Consider the following 25,243-nt stretch of genomic DNA (forward strand, 5'->3'; position numbering starts at 1 on the left):
ACCCCTCTCCAGCCCCTGCACCCCCTTCGTCATCCTTTGCACCCCCTTCCCAGCGCCTGCAGCCTCTCTCCAGCCCCTGCACCCCCTTCCCAGGGCCTGCAGCCTCTCTCCAGCCCTTGCACCCCCTTCCCCAGCCTGGCACCGCCTCTCCAGCCACTGTACCCTCTTCCTTATCCCCTGCACCCCCTTCCTCGGCCCCTGCACCCCGTCCTCAGCCCAGCTCCCCCGCAGAAGAGGCGAGAGGCGGCCGGCCGGGCGGTGCGCGGGGTCCCTGCTCCATCTGCTGGGCACGGCGGGGCGGCCGGTTGCTGTAGAACAACCCCTGCCATGGGAAGAGCAGGAATCGCCCCAGAGGGAGAAGGGGCAGCCGGGAAGGGCCAAGCCACCGCAGGTGGCTCCATCCCCCCACCCCGGACCCCCTTACACACTCCTGTTTCCCTGGTGTTGCAACAGGACTGATGGATTTCTCCACGGACAGACAGAAACCTTCTGTCTGGGAGATTTTGAAGCCCCCACTGTTCCTGTTTGGGCTCCGCTTGCGATCTTCGATGGGGATGTGTTGGGGTGTGAGATCCCTCAGCGGGCTGTGTAGCAGGGGCCCAGACCACCCCTAGGGCCGCCCATCACAAAAACCACAACAAAAGGTGAAAAAGGAGGGGTAAAAAAAAAAAAGGCCACGTGAAGCTGGCAGCACCCTCGCCATTTGGCGCTGGTGCAGCCTGGACAGCGGGAAGCCAACCCCACGTGGGGTGCCCACCGTGTGCCCCCAAACTGTGGCAACGTCCACCCTGGCTGTGCTCTGTTACCCCTGGGGGGGCCAGGGGCTGCCCCTTACCTGTGAGCTGCGGGGAGCTGAAATATCAAAGCCTCCCAGTACTAGTTACAGCATTTAATTACAAACCTCCACGACTTGAGCCCAAGAAAAGTGCTCCTGGGGAGAGCCAGACTCCGCCATGAAAATCACGCAGAAGAAATAAAACAGACGACTTTTTATTAAAATATACACTCTCTGTCCTTTTCTCAGCAGCTCCCCACAGCAGCTGCCTGTGCCCCTTTCACAGCAGCACTTTGGTGTCCGTCCCGCAGCTATCGGTGTGCGGCAGCCCCGGCGCGAGCGAGCTGCCTACGGGCAAGGTGCTGGCCTGGGTCCACGCCGAGCCCTCGCCGGCCGCCCCCTCGGGCAGCAGTGGGATGTAGGCCTCCTCCGTGGGGCCGCCGAGCTGCTCCTCCAGGACGTACCTCGTCCCCCATCGTTCGTTGTGGTGGACATCCACGGCCACCAGCGCTGCCTCCGCTCGGGGGGAGCAGGGCTCGGCAATGTCCAAATCAGAGTCCGTCTGGGGGAAGCCCGAATCCTGGGTGGAGTCCAGGCTGTCCTCGGGCAGCCTGGTGTTGATGTAGATGACGTCCCCGCATCTCCTGACAGTGGGCAGGTTTTCCAGCAGCTTCTCCAGATGGACCTTCAGCTGTGAGAACGTCGGGCGGGCAGCAGGGTCGGCTCTCCAGCACGCAGACATTATTTCATACCTGGAAATGGGGAGAGGAGCATGGTTATGATGGAGGATGTTGCCAGGTGCTGGGCTACGGGATGTATGGGGGGCTAATTCCCCACTTCCCTCCAAACTGGGCAAGCCCTGAGCTGCTTTACGTTAAAACGAAGCAAAAACAACCCCCTCTGCTCAGGCTGTTTGCCCAACAGCACGGATTTACCAGCCCAAGCTGCTGTTAGAAGACTCTTCCAGCACCTGGCACTCACTGAGGGTCGGGCAGAGGCAGCCAGCTGCAGCACCCCGGGAACATCCCAGTTCTGCTCCCAGGACACCCCCTCCCGACGTGCCTGCTCCCAGGCTGGGGGTCAGGGCGCAGTGGAAACTCCCAGCGCCTCCCTGCAAGCAGGACACTGGTGGGCACACACCGTCTCCTCTGCCCTCTAGCAGGCTGGATCCCATAAAAGGTTCCTTTGCCACTTCCTTTGGGGACAGGCGTTGGAGAGGGCCTTGTAGGAACTGTTGTGTGACTCCGAGCAGCTAGTTTACCTGTTTTTATACTTGCAGCTCTTATCTGGGGCGGGGGGTGTTAAACATTTTCAGCTGTAATGGCACTGGAGAAAAGCTCAAGAAGAAAACTCGGGAGAAAAACCCTCACTGAGCTGCTCAGAAAGGCAAAGTTTTGAGGTTTCCACATTTTGCCTTTCCAGGTTCAGAGATTTTAGGCACTGAAGGGCCCTGAGTAACTAGAAGGGGTTTTGTGGGGCAGAGAAGGGCATCACCAGCCATGACCCTCAGGCTAAAACACACTGTATTAAATAAGTAAAATAAAATACTGCACCACAAACTGCAGAGGGCACTGCTCCTGTCCCCACAGCGCCCAGCGAGGTGACCTCGGCACCTGCCACCCTCCCCACGCCGCCAGCTGCCAGCAGCCCAGCTCCTCAGCCCTCTGCGCCAGCCCTGCGAACGCATCGCTTTTTGCTGGGATATTCGTGGGGATTTCTGTGCGCCAGTTTGCCCGGAGTTAAGATGATGTTTCCTCCTCCCTGGGTAAGAAGTTGCCCTGGGATCTGGCTTTTATTAGGCACGTCAAAACTCGGGAGATTATGCAAATATTAAAGGGTTTGAGGTTTTTGTTTATGTGACACTTTCATTTAAAATTTGATCCACCCCGTTATTCTGGCCAGCTCTCCTCTGAGAGCTAACCTGCATGTGCGTTCTTGTAAGCTCCCTGCCTGTCAACCCCCATAAGGAAGAAAAGGTGAAATCCTTGCCTTTTTGTTTTTTAAATCCAGTCTTTAATAACTGCTGTTTCTGGGGGCTGTGGGAGAAATGGGGGGGTGAGGCAGAAGGTGGCTCCCTCTCCAGTACAGACCTGTCGTACTCCACTTGGAGAGGCAGCTTTGCAGCAGGTGGGAGCACGGGCGTGCTGGAACGGTCTTTGACTGCGCTGTGATGCACAGCTCTGCAGGCTTTTAGCCAAATTTAGTGCTAAGCCACAAATCCACAGCGTGAGTTTTTGTTGTGTCCTTAAAGAAAGGACGTCAGCTACTGAGAGCCACAAAGCACAAAGGGTAGCACCCCACAGAAACCACCTCAGCTATGGGCAAGCGACGCACAGGTTATCTGTGGGCAGAGAGCAAAGGGGCTGCGCTACAGCCCAGAAACAGGGTTGCAATACTCACAGCTCATCCAAGCAGTCCTCGGGCTTTTTCAGGCGCTGCCCGTGGAAGAGGTACTCGTAGATCTCGTGGTTCTGCACTCCTGGGTAGGGCGTCATCCCTCGGGTGGCTATCTCCCACATGGTAACGCCGAATGCCCACTGCGAGGACAAAGGGAAAGCACGCTGAAAGGACATTTCCAGGAGGAATGAATGACTCTTTTCATGGGGAAAGGTCACTGCCCAGCGTCCACTGGGCCCTCGCACAATGCAAAGAGTTGTCGCTCCAGTCCTGCCCTCCCCAAAACTGGAAATAATAAGCAATGCCACAGAAGAGGCGAGCAACCCACTCAATAAACCTATTCCAGGACGCTGGGCAGGCAGCGAAAGGTCAGCGCGTCCTGTTACCGGCAGCCTCACACTCCTCCGGCTTTGTGTTTCCACGGTACAAAACAACCGTAACAAAGCGCAGCAAGGGAGGACGAGACAACCCAGGGATCGGTCCCCAGCTCTCGCCTCCTGCCGCCTGGCTGCCCGGCCGTGTGGACCTACCACATCACTCTTGGTGGTGTAGACGCGGTCAGCCAGGGACTCGATGGCAATCCACTTCACGGGCATTTTTGCTATTCGGCCCTGACGGTAGTAATCACCGCTGTAAATCTTCTTCGACAAACCGAAGTCTGCCACGCACACCGTCATGTCGTCCCGTAACCTGTCAGGCGGAAACAGGGATGACAAGATAGAAAAGTTTGACCCCCTGAATTCTGAAGCAGGAATTTAAGGCTGAGCTCTCTTCCCATGTCTCTCAAGATCAAGGGAGGTTTTTATTGAAGGAAGCCAAGTTGTGTTCTAAAACCACAGGGCTTCCACTGGTGTTCATCTATCCAGGATGAAGGAGAGGAAGACAAACTCACATGCAGTTTCGAGCCGCCAAATCCCTGTGGAGAAAGTGCCGACTGCTCAGATACTCCATCCCCAGGGCGATATCGACCATGAACTTCACCAGTGTCTGCAGGGGCACAAACTAGGACGGGAAGGTGTGGGTTAGACAGTGCCAGCCCTTTGGGAAGCATTTTTAGTTTGATCTGAAAGGCTTCCCTGTCCAGGACTGCCGGCTGACATCCTAGCGGTCTCACCGGCCTTGGAGAGCACCAGGAGCCCGCAGCAGCAGCCACTGTGGCCTCTCTCATCCCCCTTGGGCTAACGCCCTCAAACTGTAAGGTTTATTGAATCACCAGCCTGCAGGAGCTGCAGATGTGGGGACAGTTGTTTTAGAAACAACCCCAGGGACAGACTGCCAGGCTGTGCCGCTTGGCCAGAAGAGCCTGTCCCAGCAAACCACATCTTGCTGTGGTTTGCTGCAGCAGTGGATGCCATTTCCACCCCCACCCCCTCCTTCCACATCTCTGGAGTACAGCCTGCAACTAGACGTTGCTTCCTTCTTGCCTTTCCCACTGGCTGCCTTCAGATCACATATTTTTGGCTAGAAAGCAGCTCTGCAGAAAAGGACCCTGGTGTAGCGCAAGCTGACCATGGTTCAGCAGTGCACCTTTGTGCCAAGGAAGGCCAACCTTGTAGCAGGCTGCAACAGCAGGAGAGCAGCCAGTAGGTCAAGGGAAACTGTCCTTCCCCTTAATCTGGCACTGGTGAGGCCACATCTGGATGCTGTGTCCCATTTGGGGCTCCTCAGTAGGAGAAAGACATGTTGGAGCAAGCCCGGAGGAGACCACTAAGATAAGGCTGGAGGACATGGTGTACAAGGAGAAGCTGAGATAACTGGGTTTTTCAGCCTGAGAAGGGAAGGTGAGAATCCCACAGGCTTTTGTGAAGCTGGATCCCACTGCTGCCACCTGACAAAGGCAGGAACCAAGTCCTTTTGATGTTCTCAAAAAACAAAGGCAGGTTTGTCCCCAAAAGAGGCACGGTCCCGCCTTGCTCCTCACAGACACAGGGCCCTCTGCTCCCCGTGCTTGTTACCTGGGGGGCCATCTCCAGCCGCGAGCGGAGCAGGAAGCTGTGCAGGTCGCCGTATTTCATGAATGGAAGAATCACCATGGGCTTAGGGACCTGCTGGGAGCTCAGCTCGATGCACACGCCTGGAAAATACAGACAGCTTGCACGGCCCTGTGGGTAAAGGCACCACGCTCCCCGTGCAGACATCTGCGTGGGACCTGAGCACTCCCCGGTCCGGCTCCCCTACCCGAATCCCAGCTGGAGGATGGGGAGTGACAGCCCATACCTAGGAGCTTGATGACATTGGGATGGTCAAAGTCCTTCATGCAGGCTGCTTCGCTGAGGAACTCTTCTATCTCCCTTTGGGAAAAGTTATCCACTGGGAAGCAGAGAAAAAGGAGGAGGTTTAAAACCCCAAGAACTTTAACACCCCAAATCACTGCTGCCATCTCCCTTCTCAGCACAGCTGCTGCGTGGGGCAGGGGGAAGGGACGACCGGGATGTCTCTACTCTCCTTGGCTGGCTGATATGAGTGCCCCTGTGAATGCCAGGAGCTGTGGCACAGAGGCCGGGATCCCCACAAAACGGTGCCAGGGTGCAGAGAGAGCACCACCTGAGATGGGTAGCAGGAGCGCTGGCACCCACTGGGACAAACAACTTCAAGTTCTGCAAGGCCAGGGTGATGACTTACGCTTCATGGTCTTCACAGCCACCTTCTGTGGGGTGCCTTCGGGCTGGCTGAGATGTCCCTCCATCACTGACCCGAACTCCCCTGCACCATGGGAAAGGAGCAAACCCTTTATCCACAGCCCAAAGCACCACCTGTCAGGACACCACTATGTCCCTGAAGATCTGAAATGCTCTAAGATGGACACCTTGTCCCCAGAAGTTTACAGGTGGGGAGGCTTGTGTCTCATCAGTGGCAGAAGGAGGATGTGAACTCAGGGGCACTGGCACTTGGTCATCCTGACCCACCATCTCCCCCACATCCCCTGGGCCTGGAGCTGGGCAATGAAGTAGGTAACAGTGGCAGCCCCTGCCCCATATGTCCAGACCCAGCTCACCAGCCCCAGCACTCACCCTCTCCCAGGACCTTCCCCAGGCTGAGGGCATTTCTGTCCACAACAACATCCTGCAGCTTCTGCTGGAGCTCGCTGCTGACGCCCAGGCTGCCCACTGCAGGAGAGGGGAACAGAAGCTCCGGTCACCTCCAGCCTGCAGGCATATCGCTGCTGCAATACCCCTGTGAACCTCCTTGCAGAGGGATAAAAAAACCCCACGCTTACGCGTAAGTTCAACAGCTCTCCGGCAGTAGGACTTCTTGGCCGTGTAGTTCACTGCCAGCTCGGAGTCATTCCTGCTGAAAGCATTCCTGGTGGGACAGAAAGAGATCCTGCTGGGCCACAGCTGCTTCTCCTCCGATGAAGGAACTGCTGCTGCAGGGGCGGGTGGACAGCCACAGCGCTGCCAGGGATATTGGCAGCAAAGGAGGAAACATGCACATTCGTGCTTATCTTTTTAATTTCCCTCTTACTGGATCAGTGCCATTGCTTACAGAGTCTGAGCAAAACAGCCACTTGATAAACAAGGCTGATCTGTCAAGGAGTCACCGAGTTTTTCTGGGGAGGAAATGGGATACTCATTTCCTACTCAGAGAGTCATCTGTACCGGTAGGAGTACGATGCCCAGATCCTCCACCTCCTAACGCGCCCTCTTCTCTTGCCCGATACACAAGTCCAGCCTGTCCATGCTCTCTGGTAGCCTGTGCAACCCCCATCCCTTATCCGAAAAGGAACTAAAGGGAGCTTCACACCATGGCCCCAAAACGGTGGTGAAGGGCACGCTGCTGGGAGACACTGTGCAACCCCCCTGGTACGGGGCCATGCAGAGGCCCAGCTCCGGGAAACAAAACCACAGCAGATGCTCGAGAGCTCCCAGGGAGTTAGCATCACACGGGAAGAGCAACAATGCTACACCAGTTAGGCAAGGGATCCTTACATACTACCAGTTTCCAAACTGGCTTGGGGCTGATGCCATGGGAGATCAGAGGAGGGGGATTCCTTCACCAGCTCAATAAACTCCCCTACTGAAATGATGCTCTTCCAAAGGAGTTAATTATATCACATTTCCAGCTTGGCAGCAGACACCCAAGCGTCAGCGCTTGTAAGAACTGCTAGAACCACAATTGTTTAACAAAATCAGTAGCACAGGGCAGTTAAATGCCACTTAGAGAGTCACAAGGGTGAGTGAGTAGCGTTGACTTATCGTGGCAGAAAACAGTCCTTTGTCCACATCGTTAAAACACCACTTATGCAGCCCCGTGGCAGTCTCTCTGCCCGGTGGGGCTGGTGCCACGCTTAGCCATTGCACCAAGACATATCTGGCATGTGATGAGGCAGGAAGGGTTTCTCCAGGCCACAGGATATTATACATCTCTGCTCTCTCATGTCTGTGTCAAAACGCCGAGGTCACCCTCCCATACCAAGTTGCACAAGTTTACTTCCCTTTAAAAACAGGAATAGTAAGCGAAAGGTGAACTGCTGGGCTAAGGAAGGGAGGGGAAGTACCATGGCTCCAGTAAAAATACACTCAGTCCCTCACTGTGGGCATAAAAATACGCCATTTGTGGCGATGATGTCAGGATTGGAGGCAGAAGTCTTCTCCCTGTGTCCAGCATGGGCTGCTGGCCACCTGCCCTGCCTGCCCGTGCTCTATGTGCCTGCAACCTGCCCAGCTGAGGGCACCTCTGCGAGCTGTTTGCCCTTCGACTTACCCATATTTTGTTTCCACACATCTTTTCTGGATGACCACAGACAAGCAGAGGATCAGCCCGACGGCAACTGTCCCACAGATAAAGCCCAGGGCTACAATAAAGGAGTCTGTGTTCCCGGAGGCTGGAGTCGAAGAGGGGCCTGAGGTTATTAATCATAAGAAAATATCCCATTAATGGAGCCAGTGAAGGAGTCAGCCTGCAGCACCCAGGGGTTGGGGGAGGATTTCCCAGGGGCTGAAACCAAACCCAGTAAAGCCCAAAGGGTTACATGGCGGGAAGAGGGCGTGAGGACCAAGGTTACACATGGAGAGGAAGTCTCTACTGGTTACCAAAGCATGCTGAAGATCCCAGATTCTTGGCCGATAGCCTGGCTGGTGGGGGAAGAGCCTGAAGGACGATGCAGGGATGCCAAATGGCCACAGCTGGGCAAGGAAAGCATGCCGCACGTGCTACCCCATCATCCTCCCCTGCACTCACACCGCATGGGCAGGGACGGGCATCCTCTTACCGCTGCCAGGGATATAGACCTCCACCGGGCTGCTGAAAGGTCCCACTCCCCCCTTGGTGATGGCAGCCACACGGACGGAGCAGGTGGCGTTGGTGGCCACCACAGGCACGACGGCCACGCTGGCGTTCTGCCGGACTTCAGCGGAGACGTTCTGCTGGAGAGAGGAAGGGAAGAAAAGCCTGGGCTGGGGGAGACAGTGGCCTGTCCCTACAGCAGGAGGGAAACCTAGAGGTTTATTGAGAACAGTCCCCTTGCCAACCTTCTGCATTGCTCTGCTTTCACAAGCCCAGAGGAAATGCAGCACCAAGCTATTTACAGAGAATAATAGCCCTGCCTGCAAGAGCCGGATGGGATCTGGAAGGGGGCTAGGCAGCATTTCCCGTTCAAACCTCGTACTGCTGTTGCTCTCTGCTTGTCAACAACAGCGGGACCAGCAGCCTGAGCCAGAAAAGAGGCAGGAAAGTGATCTCACAAGGAAGGGGGAAAGGCATTTCATGCACTGGCTATAACATGGATTTTGATTCCCAGCCTTCACTGTAGTCGGTCTGGCCGGCAGAGGCTCGCACCCCTCTTTGTTGCCGGCCAGGGATGCCCGTGGCTTGTGCTGGGCAGCCCCACGAGCCTCGGTGCTTGTCACCACCTCTCCTTTGCAGAACATCTCTGACCGCTGTCAGCCACAGCGTTCCTGGTTTGATCGTTCAACTACCCTGCCACAGAAAGCAGATCTTAGGGCAGATATTTTCTGACTGTGGTTTTGTGTCAAGCTAATAATATTTCCAGTTTTAAAGGCGTGTTTCATTGCCTGGTTCCATGGCAGGAGTCAGTGTGCCCCATGGCACAGATGTTTTTCCTTGGTAAATCCAGAAGTGAGTCTTTCCCCCTGTTGTTTCCTTGCCTTCTTCAGCTGTGGAAGTGCTGCTGCTGCTCTTTGCCGACCCTCAGCTGCAGAACAGCTGCCCAGTGGTGTCCAAAACATCTGGCAGGCTGCTGCAGCTGGCGAGCCCAGCTCCTTGCCCTGGCTGAACATCACGCAGCTGAGCAAAAGCAGCAGCTGAGGGGCATTGGTGGACAAGGAGGAGGAAATCAGAGCAGCTCAGAGGGAACCGGTTTCTGTTCACAGTCATAAAAAAGCCACAGAAATGGATGTGAAACATGCCCCAGCCCCAGGAGCATGTCTGTGCCACCGGGCATCGGCATGAGCTGATACCCGCCGCTGCCTCTGCTCCCACACTCCTGCTTTCCTCCCACCTCGTGTTCACGGCATCCTTCGGCAGAAACACACACGAGATCCTTTCCCTACCACCAGCCTAAAAATGCACCGGGATCCTTTCACATAGCAGACAGCTCTGCTGTGTCATCTGAGGACAGAGATCAGCTGATATCAAACAGACCGTGGAGAGCACACTGGCAAAGCAAACAGCCATTCTGGCAGGACAAAACTGCCAAAGTTAATGGTTTTTCATGTGTGTTGTGGTAGTTGAGGAATTTCTTCACGTCCCAGCTCCAGCAGCCTTGGCTCAGACAAGAACTGCTCATTTAGGAATAAAATAACTTTTTTGAGGTTTTTAAAATAGTTTTTAAGCTGGTTGTGGAGAAGAAGAGGCCTGCAGGTGGCCCTGCTGACACAGAAATACAGGATTTCCCCACCTTTATTGCACTGGGGCTGTTAAACTGGTGGTTATTTTGGGGCATTTCATATTTAGCCTGCCCAGGGCCAAAACTCAGAGACTTTCTTTCTGAGAAAACAAGAGCTCCACTTGACAGCAAGCACGTTGCACTTTTGCACTTTTACTGTCTGTCCGTTGGCTCAGGAGACCCCTGGGTGTGCGAGGGGAAACCGGGCACCGCACCAGCCCATGGCACTCTGCAGAAAGCTTATGGCACAGACTCAAGCCCTTCCTGTGCCTCTTAACTTGGCGACATCCCTTGTAAAAAGACATTCTGGCCCCTGCCCTTGGCTGGCTCTGACACGCATTTTTGCCCTCTGTAAAACCTGGAGGCTGATGAAACAAATCAGCAACGAACTCAACTGCGTCCTTCGGTCTGCAAAGAGCCAAGGTCCCTCGCACAGCTACCTCCCACCAGAACTCACTCCCCACTGCAGAGCTTTTTTGAGCCTCCTGAAAGCCAGCGTTAATGACAACAGCTACCAGGAACCCAAACAGAGATTCCACACCATAAGCATTTGACTGGGGAAATTTATAAAAAACAACAACAACAACAAAAGATAGTCACCCAGGGCTTAAAGGGCAAGTCCTGTTTTCTGCTTTCTGCTTGAGAGGCAACAAATATGTCAGCATTTTTTTTTTTCCATGCTAGTCACAAGACCATAATATTGTTTCCCTGACTCCATTCGGTCTGGATCTATACATGCTCTTTTTCGGAGGTGCAAAAGGAGAACAGAAAATGCAGCATCCTACAAAAAATAGGGTGTGAGTCACTTTTTCCACACTGGGTTCAGGCTGTCAGTGCCTCTCTGTGCTTTCAGACTGGGACAGAGGAAGACCAAACCACAGTGGAAAGGCAACAGCTGGATACATGTGCACAATGATCCAGAGGCTCCCCGACCACTGGCAGAGCCTGGACGGGATGCTCTTTTGTCCAGTAGCTGAGATGAGCCAGGACTGCCCGAGAGGTCAGGCCAACCTCACCGTAGCAAATTCCTGAAGGCTACTTCCCAAAGCATGGGAAAGGCAAGAAGGTTGTGCCAGATTACTTCATACGCTCATGGACAAACCCCCGCACCCATAGATGTTCCTTGAGCATGAAACCCTGTGCCACGGGTTTGCAGGTATAAGGCATGGGATAAATCCCATCTGAATAAGGAACGACTCAAAACCCAGGGAACAAATTCTCCCAAACACCTTAGGACTGACTGCATTGCTGGAAGTGCCAAGAGATGCTGCCAAACCTTGGCTGCCACTCCAAAGGCCGTACCAAAGATTGTCAACACTGGGAAGAGCATCTCACTTCTATTTTAGAGAACAGGAGCCCTGGTAGCAAACCTCTTGCCTCCTTCAAGCTGAACTGCTTCTTCTAGTATATTATTGACTTCAGGCATTACCATGAGTTACAAAAACATGCACGAAAGAGACCACTTGTATTAAAAAAGCTCAGATGAAAGCATAAGACAGCAGACAAATAAGCTCAGAAAGAATATATGGAAGCACCAGTACCAAACTGGACAGCCCTGCATGATGCCTGCCAGTGTTTTTTCTCCTAGGTTTTAGCCATTCTTCCCCATTTCCCTGGTGACTTACCAACCCCTTGGAGTTCTGCCACCTGTACCAGATGTGATAGCCCTGCAGTTCCCCGTGGACTCTCCCCAGGGGCGGCTTCACCCATCGGATCTCCAGGGAGGAGCTGGATTCATTGAATGACACTGTGACGTTCAGTGGTGGCGTGGTTGGAGCTGCAGGAATCCAAGAGAAAGAAGGTGAGGCGAGCCAGGTGGATGGGTGCAGGGACACAGTAGGCTGATGGAAAATGAGCTGTAGCTCAGCCAGAAAGCACACAGTATTTCCTGCAGCCTTTAATATTTCCAGCAGGTGACCACCCGTGGGTAAATTTCCTTTCCCCAATCAATAGAGTCAAGATGTCTCACCCCGTAAGCAACCGTGACTCCGGACTAGCATCTCATCCAGAGAGTCCTGCACAAAGCACAGCTGCGCAAACGTGGCAGGGAAACCCTTCTCAGTCTTTGCTACTCATTTCCTACCTCCCTCGGTGGTGCTGGCAGTTATCCAGGGGCTAAATGCCGACCAGCCAACTTCATTCATGCAGGAAACGCGGACGTTATAGTCCTCCATGGGCCCCAGCTGCTGGATGTGATACACATGGGGAGGCACCGAGGTGTTGAAGAGCAGAAGCGAGATGTTGCTTCGTGGAACAGCTTCCTTGACCTTAATTGAAAAATCAGTTCACAAACAGGGATTAGTCAGCAACAACCTGCAGGGTGAGACGTGCGGCAGGAATTTTACATCTGTAAACAGGATCCAGAGCGCTGCCTCCCTCCCTGCCTCCCATCCAAACACCGGCAGGACCTTGTTCCTGCATGCTGGCTTGTCTCTGCCGAGCGGAAAGCTAACAGCAGGCCATTCGCGGGGCCCAGGGCGAGGGCTCCAACTCACGCGGAGAAGAAAGACTTGCAGCGGGGACATGGCAGAGATGCGTGAAATCGCCATCGCTGCAGAAAGGAGGAGGGAGGGATGATTTGCTCATTCTGGTGGCATGGAGCAAAAGGAGCACCCAATAACATCACCAAACAAACAAAGGAAAGTTCTTTTTCATGCAACACATCATTAGACCGCAGGACTTATCACCATCAGATGTTGCGGGACCAGTCACAGACCGCGTCAGACTCCATCATTACATTTAGCAGCATGGATGAATTCAATGTACTAAAAACAAGTCACTCTTTTTACGCAAAGAGAAACTGCTCCCTCCCCAAAGGGCTGGCTGTTGAGCACCCACGTAGCTGCCCACACAGCCCTTGCAGCTCTCCGGAAAGTGTCTCATTTCATGGGAAGCACCACGAGCGTGGCCTAGGCTGGGACAGTGGGAGGAAAGAGGGAAGAGTAAGAACGAGGAATGCCAGTGCAAGCGCGACAGTTAACTCGGAAGACAACCCACAGGACGTGTTTCAGCATGAACCACAAGCAGAAAGTCATACAGTCCTCTCAAAAGCCCCCACTTGTGGTTTCGTGGTTGTAGGAGACCTGCCCTTCTGCTTAAGCAACAAGAGCACCCATGCTGGGTAGACCAGGATGCTCAGGATGGTCTCAGCATCAACACCAGTAGTATTTTCCAGCCAAAGTGAAAAAGAATAGCCTTCAGCCTCATAAAGCTGGGAAGGTTCCCAAGCCGTCACTAGATTCTTTGAGGGAGGCGAGCAGTGATCAGATGAACATGCAAGCCGCTCCTGAAAGCGCCACTGGGACTGGCTGCTCTCCTGAGCACCGAGCCCAGCTCAGCCATCTCGATCCTCAACTTGTCTTCTGGAGAGAGTCCATCAAAATTCATGTATTTTTTTAAAAATCAGGCTTTTTGCAAACTTAAACAGTTTGAACTTGGCAGCTGTGACAGCAATATCTTCCCTTTTAAGCACCAGCAAGCTCAGAAATGAGTCACTTGGTTGGTGGGCCACGCTACCCAAGCGAGGGAATTATCAAAGGGGACAGGAGCAAAAAGGCTTAGTCACAGCTGTGTTTTTGCCAGAAATCATGTTTTGTTTTCAAATTTGAAAGGCTATTTCCTAATGACAGACCGTGAACGTTAAGTCATAGGAAATTCCTTGGCTCTCCACCCCACTTTCCAAGCTCCAGCTGGAAGGCAGCAAGTGGTCGCGGCACTAATATTAGCTCTGGTAGCTTTCCTCCCTGTAACTCCTTTCACTTTTACCTGGCTTCAAACATCGCCTTTCTCCATGTGTTATCTCAGTCCGAGTATAGATTAGCCAGTACAAAAAAACACATCCACAAGAGAGCAAGGAATAGGCTTTGAACTGTGAAACCCAGCAACGTCAAACAGATAGAGCAGGTGGAAACTACGCGCAGGGCTGCACCCATGGAGATGGCATTCCCTGACTTGTCCAGGAGACAGGCAACCCCTCAGCTCCTTCCCAGTACTTGCAAGGAGTGGAGAGTCGAGAGAAACCTCCACCTCCAAACCCCAGCAGGAAGGCTCTTGTCGGGAAGTGTTTGACCAGGAGGTAAAAGTAGGGACGAGCATGTGCCTGCCGCAGCTTAAGGCTTGCAAAGTCTCCCAACAAGCTACTTGAAGCAGTTCTGGGCATCTCTCCATGAAGAGACATGACAACCTGACTGTCTCGCCTGAGGAGAGACAATCTCACGGTTCAGTCCTGCACGCTTCACAGGCACGAGCCTAGATGGGCTCTTCCAGGCAGGCAACCCACCTGTTCCCATTGCCCCTTGTTTCTGCCTCCACTCAACCTGGGACAAAAGCCTGCTTCAACACTCCCTGCATCAGCTCCTCTGCGGGACCCTTTCCACTGACTTTGCCCCCAAGCAGTGAGCAAAGCAAAGCCGCTCTTTGTGAGCGGACACCACCAAACTAGCCTCCAGCAGCTCCTTCCAAGCCTCCTGTCCACCTCAGCGGTGCTCTGGCTGTCCCAGGTCCCAGAGCCTGGGAACTCTGCTCGCTGCTCAGCTTGGACTCCTCACCATCACGCCACCACAAACTCCCCAGCCATCCGGCCCGCAGGGCGCGGGTGGGACAACGTGCCAGCTTCCCCTTTCAAAGCTGCTGGGAAAGTCCAACTCCATTTGCCCAAACCAACAGTCTGCTCAAATAGATGCGGTTCATGCCAGACAACACTGATTTCCACCTGCCTCGGAGTATCCGTGTGAGGGTAGCTGGCAGGGGCAAAGCAGGGTTATGGATGCTTACCTGGACACTGCAGCTGTTCAAGGCAGAGAATGCATCAAAGCCCGGCACCCAGGATACCACGATACCGTGGGCCGTTCGGTTGAGGACGTGCACACTGGTGGGTGCAGATGGTATTCCTGCAGGGAAAAGCCAAGGGCAGTCAGCTGGAGGCCTAAGCACAAACGTGGCACGTCTGGCTTCCCCCAGGAAGCTGCTAGAGCTCAGACCGACTGTGCATGAACTGCCCTGGCCACAGGCACAATGGCATGCTCTATCAGTGTACCACGGATGTTTCAGACTGCTGGACAGGGAAGCAGAAAAAAGTCATTTGCAGGACTATTTTGACCATGTTCTATATTTGTGAGCTCTCTGGGCTGCTTAGAGGCAATGACATATTTTGGAGAACACCTTCCTCACATTGCTGGAGTGGGTCCGGACAGGAATGTCAAGAATTTCCGCCATTCCCTATGGAAAATTGCAAGCACCACCCGAGTTGCAAAGGAAGGAAAAGAGTGATACAGCCCTTCCGAAACCTGCTCTGGGGCTGACAGTTCTGCTTTCAAATGTGCTTTTTGGTGCTTCCTCCCACGGCAGCGACACTGGGATGACAGAACAGCACTGGGTGGCCGTGCTAACTACATGCATCCCACTTGATTTTAAACATAGGTTTAAAATGAGGAAAAATAAGTACAGGAGTCCTAAAAACATCTCCTTCAGCTCGTGTGGAATGACTGCTGGGAAGGGTGGAGATCAGGACAGTTCCTTCTTGGACACAAGTAGTCAACAGGTAAAGCAAGCATCGTGTTGCCGCCCCTACCTTTCACGTTGACCTGCCCCGGGTTGGACGCAGTCAGCCCTTTACTGTTGTGAGCCTCGCAGCTGAACAACGCCGTTTCGTTAAGACCTGCAGAGGGAAAACCAAGGGCCTGTTCACTGGACCTGCACAAAACCCCCAAATCACACCAATTCTCCACCTGCTGCTCACAGAAAACCCTTGTGGCTTATTTTCTTGTGCTGTTGCTTTTTTTTTTTTTCCCCAGGAACACAAATGACCTTTTATTTTGCATTCATTGCTTCCCTTCATGGCATTTCTGCACTGACTGCCCGGGAGTGACCCCCACGATCCAGCTCACCCACCTTCCACACTGCGAGCACGAGTGTACCATCAGTGCGAGGCACAGCACAGCGGGCAGGACCGTACGTTTCTACAGCGCCGTTGTGCAACCTCCTGAGTAAGCATTTATTTTGCGTTCAAAAAAGGAAAGGCAGAAAGCAGAAGAGCCCACCACCATGGCTTGAATCAGATGACCTATTGCTTTTCAAAGATTGCTCAAATGTCCCAGATGATAACAGAGAACGACTGCTTTTGGGAGCCACTGGAAATACCCAACTATGGATGGCTGCTTGTTTCCCACTGGGTCTTGGCAGGGTCTGTGTGAGGCAGCAACAGCACTCTGGACTTTTGTCTCATGCAAAGGACTTTATGGGAGGTGCAGGGCTATCCCTCCTGGGCACACTGCTGCTGCAAGGCGAAGGGCTCGCCACGGTGCACTGAACATGCCGAGCATTTGCTCACACCAGCAGCGTTGCCTCTCAGAGCAACAGCACTCCTGGGCCAGGAGTGGTTGTTCAAGTGACCTGACCTAGCATGTACCAGCTGGATGCAAGAATATCCAAGAGGAATGAGTCACTTCTTCCGGCTTTCACTGCCTTTTAAAGCCTGCCTTTGGATGCCAAGACAAGTCAGTTATAGTCTGGCTGCTAATTAGCTAGTGGCCTTCTCCTCATGATCAAATCAAGAAATCCCTCCTCTCTTTTGCCTCTGCAGCAAAACCATGATGGGTTTTATGTTACACGAAGGACTTTCCCCCCTGTGCTCCACCAGGCTGGCATGGAGACATGCTGCAGGGGCCAACCCAAAGCCTTCCAGAGACATTAAGAGGGGACCACCAGTAAAGCAGCCCATAAGAGCAGCTGTGTACTTGTTGGCGTGGCCACAGGCTAGAGAAAAAACCTGCTTCTTGCTTAGGAAAAAGCAGTTTGAGTATCCTGCCTCTTCCGAGGAAGAAATTTCTGGCAGCAGCCGGAGGGGGTTGGACAGGGGTTCCTGCCCCCAGATCATCCCTGGCAGAGCGGTCCCCAGGGCTGCCGAACAACCAGGACAGACAGCGAGTGCTGGGCAGAGCTGTGCTCCCGGTGCTGAGGATGGAGCAGTAACAGACTGGGGGTCATTTTTTGCAAACTGGTACCTCTGTGGTACCTCTTTGGCAAAGCTGGAACCCCGTGTCCCACCGTACACAATTTGACAGACATATTTTATGCCAAACCTCCTGGGAAATTTATCTGTGCTGGGCTTTCCAGCCAAGCGTCAGCAATGGACAGTGCCACATGAAGACAAAGCAGGCTGCAACGGCCTTGGGACAGCACACGGGAACACTGCCCCTGCGTAACAGAAGGTGTGAGGCCAAGGGGACAGGCTGTGGTTGGCACAAGACACCTTCACCCCCTGCCCTTCCTGGCAGCCACATAGAGGTGTCCCAGCTGGCTGTGGCAGGGACACTGCACGTCTCACCTGGCACGGTCAGGACTGACGGGGAGATGTGGGGCTTCTCATTGACTTGGATGTTGTTGCGAAACCAGTAGATCTCCACAGGCTCTGGCGGGCCCACGGCTTGACATGTGAGGTTGAAGGGGCTGTTCTTGGTGACATTCAGCTTCTCGGGCTGACGAATGAAGTGTGGGAGCCCTGCACAGACACAAGCAGAGAAGCAAGAGATTGAGAGAGCTTGGAAACATAGCCCTGTCAACAATCCCAAACTGTCCTGCCCGGGGCTGTGCCCAGCTCCAGCAACAAGCCCCTCCCCGTTCAGGACCCCCCATTTCTGGAGGACAGGCTGCAGGTCCCAGATCATGGTCCCCGGGGCTGTCACTCAGCCAGGGCACAATGCTCCACACCTCCGGCACATCCACCCGAGCCCTCCTCCAGCTCACCTTCCAGCTGCACCAAGATGGGATCTGACACCACCTCCATGCCAGAGATGTTGAGTTTGCAGACGTAGGAGCCGTTATCCGAGCGCTGGGCGGCGAGGATGCTGCCAGAGAGAACAGAGACCATGTCAGGGCTCTGGCGGGGAGCCTTGCCCCGCACACAGCTCCCACAGGAGGACACAGCAATACTGCCAGGCTGAGGGTGAGTTTCAATCAGTACCAACCACCCCACAGCATACACCAAGCAGAAGTTGGGCTTGCAAAGACAGGCTTTGGGGGCTAAGGAGCGTCTGCCCATCCTAGTCCCAGTCCCAAGCTCCTGTTAGCGATCTAGCCTCCCATCTCTGCCTGGGAGCCAACACTCAGGGCAGTTACCTGAAGGTGGAGGTCATTACCACCTCCTCCTCATCAGGGATCTCGAAGTGGCTGCTGGCAATGCGGTCCAGCACGTGCAGCTCCCTCCCGTCCTTCCACAAGGAAATGGCCAGGGTGTCTGGCCTGAACAGCAGCTGAGGTACTTTGATGGAGCAATTGAACGTGACATCCTTGTGCTCATTAATCACAATGTGTTGCACCGTGGGGTTAAACTTAATCTGTCTTAGAGAGTTGGCTGAGGGCTCCTCCCGGGGCTGCTCTGTGCTCTGGTGAGGCCAGTGACCAAGGGTGGCCACGCTTCGCTCAGGGCGGTGGGACTCTGCCAACAGGTATGGTCTTGGATCCCGGATTTGGTCAGCATCACCTGCAAGAGAAGACCTCGGTTTTGCTACCACCAGTCAGCAAGTGCCCCCTTCCAAAGCCCTGCAAAGCCTCACCGCCTCTGTTAATAATTAAAGGCTGTTCATTTACAGATGCTTCAAAAATTCAAAATCTCTAGGAGACCTCTCATAAGAGGCCCAAGGAGGAAACACGGAGCAGGGGCTGCCCCTAGACTGCCTATGTGAAAGCAGCACCTCCAAAAAAAAACCTTTTTAAAACAAACTGGAGCAGCCCAGGCTAAAGAAAGTGCTCGGCCGCTTCTCTTTCGGCAGGGGAGAGGCAGGAGCTATTTCTGCTGCATCGCACCCCTGGGACTGCAATATAAAAGGATCCCTGAGCAGGAGGAATTTGGGACTTTACTCCAGTAAGCCCCTTTCAGGGGCCTCATCCCAAGCATTTTCAGCTGGGGCCAAGCACGAGTCCCTGGCGGGGATTCCTCTGATTTCAGGCTTTTTGCTGGTGACACTGCTCCCTTCCCAGGACAGGGTGAGATGCTCTGAAAGAGGGAGATGCTTTCTGAGTCAGCTGCAAACACTTTTGCTAAGCTAAGTGCCTCCACCAAGCTGCCTTTCCCAGGAAAAGAGCTATAGACAGATGAAGAAATGCCTTCAGAGAGCATTTAGGAGCCAGCTGCTGTTTAGTGTTGCTGTCCCAGGGTATTTTCCCAGACATTTTTCCCAAGGGAAAGGAGGGCTTTGTGTCCCCACCTAAAAATCACTTAACAAACCCAGTCCAGTAACAGCATTTCCCCACTCCCACCCAACACTTCCCACCCCAGCCACGAACAAGAACGAAGAGCAGCTCTAATTCCACCCCCAAACAAAACTGTTTGGTTTTTTTTAAGAGATACAATCTAGAGAATATACCACAAGTAGATGCTTTTACTAGACTGTTTTTGAGCTTGTTGAGGCTTTCACAGGGACACAGAAATCCCAAGCAGAGTGGTAAATCTCCCTTGCTGCTTTCAGCATGCAAATGTATCGTGCCTGATAGGAATTTCAGCTAAATTAATTTGCCTCTTCCAAAGAAAAATACAACAAATTATTCACAATTTGAAAGACGACACCGCAGGTAGAAAGCACAACCTTTTTTTTTTTAACCAAAGTTCAGCTGAGTTTGTTTTGAGACAGGTCTTAGTCCTCCAACATCAAATGGCGAGTTTTTCAAGCTACGTCATTACTATTGTGAGTAATGGGGGCATGAGCCTAGTGTGCTTTCCCGAGAGCCAAGAAACACAACCTAATTTTGAGGCTGGATATATTCCTTTGCTAAATTGCTCACTATTTTTAACCCTGGAGAAATGCTACTTCTAGACAGAAATTTGAGCAGGGTTTTTAAGTTCTGCCGGGTCTGGTGGTGCAGTGAAAAGCGCAAGGCTCTCCCTGGCTCTCCCACAAAACAATGGGTTTCCCTTTTAGAAGAAAAAAAAAACCAGACCCTAAGCTTTCCAACCTGCTTCCTAAGCTCTACCATCCCAACACAAACAAAGGCCATGTGACTGCGGCAAAACGCAGCCGACTGCCATTTGTTTGTGGGCCGGGTCACCTCAAACAACCAGGCAGCTGCAAAAAGATTTGTGAAATGCAAACAAGCGAGCGACCCCAAACCCCCTTCCCTCCCCTGCTCCTCCCAGAGGTTACTCAGGCTGGAGCCGCTCACCGCCTGGCACGATCCAACCTTAAACAGCTGTTTTCATGCTGCATTTTGAAGCTCTTCAGCTCTGGCCGGAGGAGCTCCCCCGGCAGGAACCCCTGGCCCGGGAGGACACGGATGAATGCCGGCAGTCCCTGCCCTTGGCAGGCACTCTGCCTGCTCTGGGATGATTTCTGCTCCCCCAGGCTGCTTCAAGTTTAAAGGCAAAGAGCAAAGGTGATCTTAGCCTCGTTTTTTGTACTGATTGAGTGGCAAGAGGTGCTTGCTGGCCCAAGGACGAAATACTTTCTGACTCATGTGACAACAGGATTTTCTCACATCTACCACCACCTTTGGGTACCACTTCCATCCCCAGCTGCTTGGGATGTGGATATCTTCATGGTGGCTTTGAAGGGATTTGCCCTGTGTGGCAGGACACGCCTTAGCTGCGTCCAGAATGATTTCCTTAGGCTGGCTCTAAAAGCCCACGCTGGAGCCGAGGAGCCGTGCCTGCGTGGGTGCCTGCCACGCTGGAGCAGCTCCCCTGGCGTACCGCAGCTTGGCCGGAGGGAAAAGCTGGCATGGAGATAAATCCACTAGCAAGCACAGTGCTGCTCTCTTGAAACACCTGGGATCACAGCAAAACTGAAAAGCAAAACTACAAAGACAGGTCTCACCGTGCAGCCTGGCAGGTCCCGCATGCCTTCTCCGTTACTCGCCTGGAGAACGGAGTTTTAACAAGAAAGCCTTGCCTGCTATTACAGGCAAGATACTTTATTACAGATGAAAACAAAAAGCAGGGAGTTGCACACCCCACGACTGAAACAGTGAGTCGTTCTGCTGCAGTCCCAGCATGGGAAGGTATTAGAAAACACCCAGGTCTTCCAAAAAACTCCCTACACCCCTAGCCCTGGATTTCCCATTACTGGAAGTAATTCACCTACTGACAATTGCTTTCTGCTTGGGCACTTGTTGAGCGTATCTTCGCACCCAGACGGGGCAGGAGGAACAACAGCCCCTGCCTGGGGAGGGGTTCCTACCTCCCCGTCCCCTTGGAGCTGTCGGAAGTGAATTTCCTCCAGGGCCACACCTGGCTTCCAAAAAGACTCTCAGGGTTCAAACTCCTTTTGTATAAACCAGCCCAGGATTCCTGGCTAAATCCACTGCGAGTTCCCCTCACTGGAGATTCCTGCTATTACAGAGACAAGACTTTTCACGCCACCCCGCCGAAAGCAAACACTCGCACTCCCACTTTTCCTGCTAAACCCCATCCATGTACCAGCTCTGAGACCCCCCAGCATCCCTGAGCATGGGCTACAAACCCCCAGCAGCTCACAGCCTGTGACCAAACATCGGGCGGCCCTGATGACGGCACGCTTTAAGTCCAAAAACTACTTTTGCCTCTGCATTTCTTTTTTGCAGGTACCTAAGCACGTGGAGCCAAAAAGCCAGCAGACTGACAGCACCGCAAAGCGCATCCCTGTGCCACAACCCGCGGTGTTTCCCGGTGATTCTTCCCAGCACCGGTGCGCAGCTGGCTCACAGCTAACGGGGTACGTCCTAGAGTCGCTGATGTGTCGCAGCTTTTGGTCCCTGCCTGTCGCTGCATCCCCAGCAAGCAGAAGCACATCACACAGCGAAGTGCTGGGACGTGACCACGCTGCAGAGGCAGGGCTGCGTCCCAGGACAGCAAAACCCCGCACCCTCTGGGGCTGGCAGATATGTGCTGCCTCTAGAAATCCGCAGCGGAATCATTGCCGAGCTTCTCCCCCCGCACAGGATTTTAAGCTTTTTCTAAGGTCTGCAGGCCCAGCGAGCAGGAGCGGGGTGCGGGAGGCACTGGGGTGCCCACAGAACACCCCGCCTGCTGGCAGCGTGGAACGAAGCAGCATCTACAGGTAGAACGAACCTCCGACAAGCGCCCCTCGCCGCCCCCCGCCGTCCCCAGCGCCCCCCGAGCAGCCGCACATCCCAGGGCACCCCCGGCCCGGTGCCCCCCGGTCTCCGCCCGGACTCACCGGCCCCGCCGCGGGGCGGGCGCAGGGCCGCCAGCAGCGCCCAGAGCAGCGCCCATCGCCCGCCGCCCATCGCCACCGGCCCCGCCACCGGCCCCGCTCGGCTCCGCAGCGCCTCGGGGCCGCCGGCCCCGCCTCCCCCCCCGCCCCGCTCCGCCCCGGCCCGCCCCGGCCCGGTCCGCCTCCCGCCCGCCGAGGGGACGGGGCAGCACCGGGGCTCCCGTCCCGCCCCCGGAGCCCCTCCGCGCCGCCGGCGGCCCGGGCTCGGCCCCGCTGAGGGGCTGGCCGCAATCACTGCTGCCTCGGGGTCTTTGCAGCGCTCCGTGGATGGACAAGTTCTGTATGCAGGGGAGTGGATTTCTCCCCAGGAAGGCGTTTTGGAGCTGTGCTTGCATGCTCTGAGGACCAGGTCCTTCCCGCCCCGGCTCCCCTTCCTGCGGAGCCCCGCACCGAGAAGGGGACGGGATGGGGACATCGCTGCTGCCTGCGGGGCCAGACCCTGTGTAGGAAGGGCATGGCGTGCTGAAAGCACCGCTCCTCGCTTGCCCAGACCTGAACAGCAGGGCGAGAGGGGACAGAGACAAAAGCAAGCCACAGTGAGAAGGGCGGGAAGACCCAAATGAAACCAACGAGCAACACAAGCCGTTTAACGTGAAACAGAACACGTCTCCCAATGGCACGAGAAGGAAACGAAGGAGTTTCTGGGTGTTCAGAACCTGTCCCGAACGCTGGCCGTGCTTGAAGAGGTTTGAGACCAAGCCGTATTGAGGCCATCAGCGTTTCCCCCACCGCAAATGGGAAGGGGCTGGGATTTGGGGAACCAGCAGCCAGACTGACTTGACGTGACTCAGTGTATTTCTCTGCTGCAACCATTCTGCTCCCCGCACATAAAATTCTCTGGAACTATGACACAAGTGTAACTTTTTTTCCCAGAAACCTGCTATAGCCTTCCCCAAGCCCTAAAGGTAGGAAGAGGGATGTCAGTTTTGCCTGGATAGCAGTAGGTAAGCATCAGCACACCATGGGAACAGAAATGGGGCAAGAAGACAGCTCCATGTTGAGGCTGCTCATTTCTGTTAGTGTGTAATTTATAATGAGAGCTGGGAAGGGCAGTGCATTTCTCAGGCTGTTAGAAAAGAACCGTATGAAATCCAGTTGGAATTTTTCTTTCCAATTGGGAAGAAAAAAACCGCCCTCATTTCAGTGAAAAAAAAAGAACAAATCACTCCCAGACTTCTTTGACTTGCAAAGCTACTTATTCACGGCATATTCTCAGGCCCTGGTGACGGAGGTTGAATTTCCCCCCTCGCTGCCTCTTTTGCTTCAGACCAGCTTCTCACATCTTGAAGTGATCAGCAGCTAAGGAAGGGCACGTGTCGCTAGAGGCCCAGATTATGGGGAGAAGAAAAATGTACTAAAGCTGCTGCAAGAAGACTGAGCATTTTCAGCGGTGCCTAAAAGCCAGCGCCTTCCCTGCAGCTCTGGCACCATGACTTTTTTCTCCAGATCTTGGGTGCATTCCCCATGCATCCAACATCACTCAGGGAGTAGGACGAGACCGGGGGACAGGCATTTGTCCCTCTGGTCTTTCCAGGCTGGCTCTTGATACGAGGCTGTCATTAGCGGTCAGCCTCTGCCGCATGGGTGTACTTTCATCTGGCTACGTTCCCCACTGCTGCTGGCTTTGCAATTTTGGGGAACAAAACAATGGAAAGGTCTTTGGATTTCGTGGGCTGCAGGGTGGGAGCAGCCCCTCGCATCGGGATAATGACATATAACTGCCCCACTAACAAGGGCCGAGGAAGCAGGAGCAATTTCTACGAAAGAGGAGGAAAAATATAAACAATGAGAACACTTGGGCACATAAAGAGGATTTAAGCAGCTCTCTCAAATCCCCTAATTTGGGTCATTTCTTTACAGCAGGTTGGTTTCTGCTCAGTGCTGGTGTAAACTAGTCTCCAGCTCAACAGGGTTTGTTGCAATTCATTTGAGCACAGTGTGACTGGAGGAAGAGGCTCGTGCCTGGAGGGGGAGGCAGAAACAGGGAGCGGAGAAACCAGAGGAGAAACTCTCAGGTCAGGTTTGTGATAGGAAAGGTTTGGAAGCAGCTGGCAGGAGACTGACCATGCTGGCTGCTCTGGGGTTGGTGACGTGCAGCTTCCACCTTGGCCAGCGTACTGCTGTCCTCAGTCTGCTTCCAGCAGCATGTGGAATACAGGCTTGGGAGCAGCCTTGACGGCCTTCCTCTGAGCAGGTTACATATCTCCACACCTCAGAGCCCATACTCAACAGTTTCTGGGGTCTGCACACAAAGAGCTTGTGTTTTTTGTTGCAAAGTATGTGCGTAGCCAGACTCGCAAGGTCCCCCCAAACAGCACCCCCTGTTCTCGCTGCCTGGGGCTGGGCATCAGCCAGCATTTGGCCCTAGAAATACCTCGCATCCCGCACAGGGCAGCGGGAGAGGAAATAAAACAGCTGATGTCAAAGGAAGGAGGATCGAAACAAAGTGAGAACCTTTAACTGGAAACAACAACTGCTTGTCTCCCCTATCTGAGCGCCAGGATCTGACCCTGAACCAGCTAAACCAGTCGTGCTCGCAGCTCTCCAGGTGTGGTAGTGCAGCACAGGCCACACTGGAGGGAGAACCCACCTCTAGCCTTCCGAAGGAGGAGAGCAGAGCAGAGTGCAGGTAACTGTGCAGGTACCAGCAGCTGTTTCTGAGCCACACTTTCAGCCCATGCCTCTCCAGCACAAAGCTCATCAGATCCATCACCCAGGCCATCCCTCCCAGGAGGGGCCGCTGCCCTTTGAGTCCATGTTTTCCTGCTGTATTTGTATACATATGCACGCAGAGTCCTGCTCGTGAGCACAAAGACGCCTATCCTTATCACCACGGGATTCTCCTGCCTGTGTGAGACATTATAATCCCCTTCCGATAACATCAGCAGCTCCACAGGTATTCTCAGCTTTCTTTTAGCAGGATCCCAGCAAGTGCTTTAGGTGCTCTCAGAGGCACCCTGGGGTGTCACGGTGCCAGGCTAAAGCTTGAACTTGACCCTTTAGATTTTTCGCAGTTTCACT

General features: G+C 54.0%; 1 protein-coding gene across 2 annotated transcripts; it reads right to left on the bottom strand.

Annotated features, from left to right (window-relative positions):
• Nucleotides 1–974: 974 nt before the first annotated feature.
• On the bottom strand, nt 975–22,306 carry MERTK (MER proto-oncogene, tyrosine kinase). 2 transcript variants are annotated; one of them, XM_064445547.1, is made up of 19 exons: nt 22,166–22,306; nt 18,135–18,498; nt 17,763–17,863; nt 17,344–17,517; nt 15,589–15,675; nt 14,793–14,908; nt 12,103–12,286; nt 11,645–11,796; nt 8,385–8,535; nt 7,877–8,015; nt 6,390–6,475; nt 6,184–6,279; nt 5,795–5,875; nt 5,390–5,482; nt 5,128–5,246; nt 4,065–4,174; nt 3,703–3,862; nt 3,176–3,312; nt 975–1,527 (listed from the first exon to the last, which is right to left on the bottom strand). In XM_064445547.1, the coding sequence occupies exons 1-19, from the start codon at nt 22,233–22,235 to the stop codon at nt 1,056–1,058; spliced, it is 2,892 nt and encodes a 963-aa protein (XP_064301617.1). In that variant the 5' UTR covers nt 22,236–22,306; the 3' UTR covers nt 975–1,055. The 2 variants fall into 2 exon arrangements, with proteins under 2 accessions (XP_064301617.1, XP_064301616.1); XM_064445546.1 differs by having other exon boundaries at nt 8,385–8,538.
• Between the last annotated feature and the right edge of the window lie 2,937 nt (nt 22,307–25,243).

This window comes from Phalacrocorax carbo, chromosome 3, assembly GCF_963921805.1.
Source record: "Phalacrocorax carbo chromosome 3, bPhaCar2.1, whole genome shotgun sequence".
Classification (NCBI taxonomy): Eukaryota; Metazoa; Chordata; class Aves; order Suliformes; family Phalacrocoracidae; genus Phalacrocorax; species Phalacrocorax carbo.